The following is a 5998-nucleotide window of genomic DNA, read 5'->3' as shown; positions in this document are numbered from 1 at the left end:
ACAAACTTGGTACAAGCATTACTTCATATGTCATACATATGAACGTCGATTCGTTTTGTCATACGGTCCAATATGGCCGCCATCGGCCATTTTATTACGATTTTTTCATGTACACAGCCATAACTCAGACATGTTTCAACCAATTTTATTCAAAGTTGGTACAAGGACATTGACCTATGTCATACATATGCATGTCAATTTGTTTTATGATTCAATCAAAAATGGCTGCCATTCGGCCATTTTGTTACGATTTTTTCATGTATGGAGCCGTAACTCAGGCATATCTCAACTGATCTTATTCAAAGTTTGTACAAGGACATTAACCTATGTTATACACATAAACGCCAATTTGTTTCATGATATGATCAAATATGGCCACATGGCAGCCATTTTGTTACAATTTTTTCATGTCCTTAGCCCAAACTCAAGCACGTCTCGACCAATTTTATTCAAACTTGGTACAAGGACATTGACCTATGTCATACATATGCACATTGATTTGTTTTGTGATACGATCCAATATGGCCGCCGTGCGGCCATTTTGTTACGATTTTTTCATGTATGGAGCCATAACTCAGACATGTTTCAACCGATTTTATTCAAAGTTGGTACAAGGACATTGAACTATGTCATACATATGCACGTCAATGTGTTTCACAATATGATCCAATATTGCCACATGGCGGCCACTTTATTAAAATTTTTCATGTCCTAGCCGTAACACATTCACGTCTCAACCAATTTATTCAAAGTTGGTACAAGGACATTTACCTTCGTCATGCATATGAACATTGACTTGTTTTACGATAACATTGAATATAGTTGCATGGTGACCATTTCGTTACGATTTTTCCATGTCGAGAGCCATAACTCTGGCAAATCTCAACGGATTTTATTCAAAGTTGGTACATGGACATTGACTTAAGTCATACATATCTATATCGATTTTTAGACAGTAAGATCAAATACGGCTGCGTGGCGGCGATTTTGTTACAATGTTTTAATGTACAGTGGCATAACTAGACATATTTCGACCAGTATAATTCAAAGTTGGTACAAGGACATTAAGCTTTTTCATACATATGCACATCAATTTGCTCACATTGCTTTAACAGTGAAAAAGACATTTATCAGTGTCATTTTAACTAATTTGTCATTGCATATGTAATGAACTTTCCTAACTAGAGTGATATATCCAAAAATACTGCGTCAAATTTGATGAAACTTGATACAGATGTTGATCTCCTTGTGCTGTAAATAGTGCATCAAACTTTCTGAAATATGGTACCGGTGATAATCTGTTAGTGTTTGGATATTATGCAAAAAATTTTGACAACATCCTGTCGATTAATTCCTAATTGACTCATTTAATGACCGTTTGTAATTAGGATGGCGGCCTACATTGGTTGTATGTTTTCATCACCATGGAACTCATTCTTGGCCATTGAGCGCCATCTGCATCAAAGTGTTTTTATCACAGTCCTAATTAATGAAGAGGACTGTGTCATCAACGATGACTTGTTGTGGATTTTGTTTGTCAAACTCACCAAAAAGAAAATATTTTAACTGTTTCTATTTCAGCTTTGATCAATTTGATTTAGTTAGCATTATCAATATGACAGCCTACTTATCACTTTTTGTCTCGGAGAGGAGATTCAAATAGCCTGTATATTTTGTAATTTCAGTTTCATTTGGCAACAAGATTTTGCAAAGAAAATTTTTAAAGATATATTATTATTTAATTGTTCCTATGACAGTCTAATTTGCATGACTTCAAGATGGCGGCCAGCTGAATTCTCGTCAGTATAATGAATAATTCAACATTAAAACTGTCTCGTTTCTATACTAATATCACACTGAAGTAGAATATCTATCACACTTTTTCCACTTATGCCTCTATTTCAGAATATTCAAAAAAACGTCTCTTGCAAAAACGTCTTGTCAGCAAGATCAACAATCAAGGGGAAGCCATGGACAGAAAACATGAGTCAGACAGCAACCCATTTTGAAAAAGAAAAAATATTTCGTCCAAGCTTACAAGTATTTTGCATGGAAATGAAGAAAGTCATTTGCATGGTGAAGAAATGACATTTGTTCGTGAAGAATGTGGAAAGAGTTTTACACTACACAAAGGCATGAAATACCACACAATGATTCATATTAAAAAGCAGTTTTTCTGCAAATAATGTAGTGAAGGCTTTCAAAGCAGTAACTCTCTAAAAAAATCCACATCGGGACACATGAGAGTGAAAAGCCATTAATATGCAAAGTATATGGTAAGGGTTTTGCACAGACTGAAAATCTAAATGTTCATGTCCGGACACATACAAATGAAAAGCAATTCATCTGCAAAGTGTGTGGAAAATGTTTTGCACAGAGTGGAAGTCTGACATCTCACATCAGGACACATACAAATGAAAAACCATATGTCTGCAAAGTCTGTGGGAAGGGTTCTGTACGCAGTGGAGACCTAAAAGTTCACATGAGGACACATACGAAGGAAAAGCCATTTATCTGCAAAGTGTGTGGAAAGGGTTTTACATCGAGTGGAGACCTAAAAGTTCACATGAGGACACATACAAAGGAAAAGTCATTTATCTGCAAAGTGTGTGGGAAAGGTTTTTCACGGAGTGGAATTCTAAAAGTTCACATGAGGACACATACAAATGAAAAGCCATTTGTCTGCAAAGTGTGCGGAAATGATTTTGCACGCTGTGGAGACCTAAAAATTCACATGAGGACACATACAGAGGAAAAGCCATTTGTCTGCAAAGTGTGTGGAAAGGGTTTTACATCGAGTGGAGGACTAAAAGGTCACATGAGGACACATACAAATGAAAAGCCATTTGTCTGCAAAGGTGCGGAAATGGTTTTGCAGCCAGTGGAAACCTAAATTTCACATGAGGACACATACAAAGGAAAAGCCATTTATCTGCAAAGTTTGTGGAAAGCGTTTTGCACAGAGTGGATCACTAAAAGTTCACATGAGGACACATACAAATGAAAAGCCATTTGTCTGCAAAGTGTGCGGAAATGGTTTTGCACGCAGTGGACACCTAAAAGTTCACATGAGGACACACACACAGGAAAAGCCATTTGTCTGCAAAGTGTGCGGAAAGGGTTTTGCACAGAGTGGAAGTCTGACATCTCACATCAGGACACATGCAAATGAAAAGCCATTTGTCTGCAAAGTGTGTGGGAAGGGTTTTGTTCGCAGTGGAGACCTAAAAATTCACACGAGGACACATACGAAGGAAAAGCCATTTATCTGCAAAGTGTGTGGAAAGGGTTTTACATCGAGTGGAGACCTAAAAGTTCACATGAGGACACATACGAAGGAAAAGCCATTTATCTGCAAAGTGTGCGGAAATGGTTTTGCACGCTGTGGAGACCTAAAAATTCACTTGAGGACACATACAGAGGAAAAGCCATTTGTCTGCAAAGTGTGTGGAAAGGGTTTTACATCGAGTGGAGACCTAGAAGTTCACATGAGGACACATACAAAGGAAAAGCCATTTATCTGCAAAGTGTGTGGGAAAGGTTTTTCACGTTGTTGAATTCTAAAAGTTCACATCAGGACACATACAAATGAAAAACCATATGTCTGCAAAGTGTGTGGTAATTGTTTTACACAAAGTGGACACCTAAAAGTTCACATGAGGACACATACGAATGAAAAACCATTTATCTGCAAAGTCTATGGGAAGGGTTTTGCACCGAGTGGAGGACTAAAAGTTCACATGAGAACACATACAAATGAAAAGCCATTTGTCTGCAAAGTAGTGGACAACTAAAAGTTCACATGAGGACCCATCCAGAGGAAAAGCCATTTATCTGCAAAGTGTGTGGAAAGGGTTTTGCACAGAGTGGAGGACTAAAAGTTCACGTGAGGACACATACAAATGAAAAACCATTTGTCTGCAAAGTGTGCGGAAATGGTTTTGCACCCATTGGACACCTAAAAGTTCACATAAGGACACATACAGATGAAAAGCCATTTGTCTGCAAAGTGTGTGGAATGGGTTTTGCACAGAGTGGAAGTCTGACATCTCACATCAGGACACATACTAATGAAACGCCATTTGTCTGCAAAATGTGTGGGAAGGGTTTTTCAACAAGTGGACACCTAAAAGTTCACATCAGGACACATACAAAGGACAGGCCATTTATTTGCAAAGTCTGTGGGAAGGGATTTTTAACAAGATGAGATCTAAAAGTTCACATGATGACACATACAAATGAAAAGCCATTTGTCTGCAAAATGTGTGGGAAGGGTTTTTTGCTCATATGTTCACACACGTGAGCATATGTCGCAGCGATGTCTGTCTGTCTGTCTGTGTGTCTGTGTGTCTGTGTGTCTGTCTGTCTGTCTGTCTGTCTGTCTGTCTGTCTGTCTGTCTGTCTGTCTGCCTGTTGGTCCGATATCTCAAAAACGGCGGATCAGATGAGAATCAAATCTGGTAAATAGATTGAGTTAGCAAATTGCAAGAACTGATTAGTTTTTGGTGGGTGTGGCTTGCATACTTTTTGCTCATTTGCATAATTAATGATTTTAGAAAAAAACGGATATACATTAAAAACGACTGCACACAATTTGACGCGATTTGCTACAAATGTTGATCACATCAAAATATATCATTAAGGGGTGACATGAAAGATAGTTGCTAGTTTGCATATTAAATGAACTTTCCTAATTAGGGATGTATATCTGATTTTACTTGATCAAAATTGACCAAACTTGGTATGTATATGGAAGATACTATAATTTAACATACTTGAAAGTCATCAAGCATTTTATCTTCACCAATGCCTAATTTGCATATTTAATCAACTTTGCTAATCAGGATATATATTTGAATTGACTGGACTAAAGTTGATGAACTTTCTACATGTATTGAAGTTACTATGATACAACATTCTTGAGAGTCATTAAGCATTTTTACTGCAGCCAATTCCGAATTTGCATATTTAATGAACATTCTTAATTAGAGATATATATCTGAATTAACTTGATTGTAGTTGTTGAAACTTGCTATATACATCAAAGATACTTTCATATAACATTATTTAAAGTCAAAAGACATTTTTACTTCAGCCAATTTCTAATTTGCATATTAAATGAATTTTCATAATTAGGGATATATATCTGAACTGACTGGATCAAAATTGATGAAACTTGCTATGTACATTAATGACACTATAATACAATATTATTGAAAGTCATTAAGCATTTTCTCTTCAGCCAATTCTTAATTTGCATATTTAATGAACTTTCCTAATTAGGGATATATATCTGAATTGACTTGACCAAAGTTGACAAAACTTGATGCATATATTGAAGATACTATGATACAATATTATTGAAAGTCATTAAGCATTTTTACTTCAGCCAATTCCAATTTACATATTTAATCAACCTTGCTAATTAGGGATATATAGCTGAATCGACCGGACCAAAGTTGATGAACCTTGCTATATACATGAAAGATACTATGATACAACATTATTGAAAGTCATTAAGCATGTTTTCTTCAGCCATTCCTAATTTGCATATTCAATTATCTTTTCTAATTATGGATATATACTGGGATTTACTTGATCAAAGCTGGCAAAACATGCTATGCACATTGATGATTGTACCAGGTTAAAACAATATCGAAGTCATTTCACATTTTCATGTCAGTTAATTTATGATTTTCGTACCTAATGAGCTTTCACAGTTCTGCATATATGGCTTGAAGGACTTGGCCAAAGGTAATTACACTTGCTATATAAAGTGGTGATACAATGACAGAAGTCAAAGGACTTAATATTTTTATTTCAGCTAATTACATATTTGTATACTTCATGAACTTTTAGAATTAATCGGCGGTGAATATTGTTCATTATACTGATCATATTACTTTCAATGAAGTTGCAAACATGTGGCAAAGGTTCAAATTTACATATAATGCAATATATAATGAAACGTGAGCATTTTCAGTTCATATCTGGTTCA

At 35.9% G+C, this 5998-nt stretch overlaps 1 protein-coding gene across 1 annotated transcript; it reads left to right on the top strand.

Annotated features, from left to right (window-relative positions):
* The first annotated feature begins 1920 nt into the window (after nt 1-1920).
* Nucleotides 1921-4798, top strand: LOC139128539 (zinc finger protein 432-like). The gene is made up of 2 exons (XM_070694303.1): nt 1921-2869; nt 2919-4798. Exons 1-2 carry the CDS (start codon nt 2483-2485, stop codon nt 3555-3557), a joined length of 1026 nt encoding a protein of 341 aa, XP_070550404.1. The 5' UTR covers nt 1921-2482; the 3' UTR covers nt 3558-4798.
* Nucleotides 4799-5998: the final 1200 nt, after the last annotated feature.

This window comes from Ptychodera flava, unplaced genomic scaffold (genome assembly GCF_041260155.1).
Source record: "Ptychodera flava strain L36383 unplaced genomic scaffold, AS_Pfla_20210202 Scaffold_58__1_contigs__length_828623_pilon, whole genome shotgun sequence".
NCBI lineage: Eukaryota > Metazoa > Hemichordata > Enteropneusta > Ptychoderidae > Ptychodera > Ptychodera flava.
This window is presented reverse-complemented; position numbering and strand designations above follow the sequence as displayed.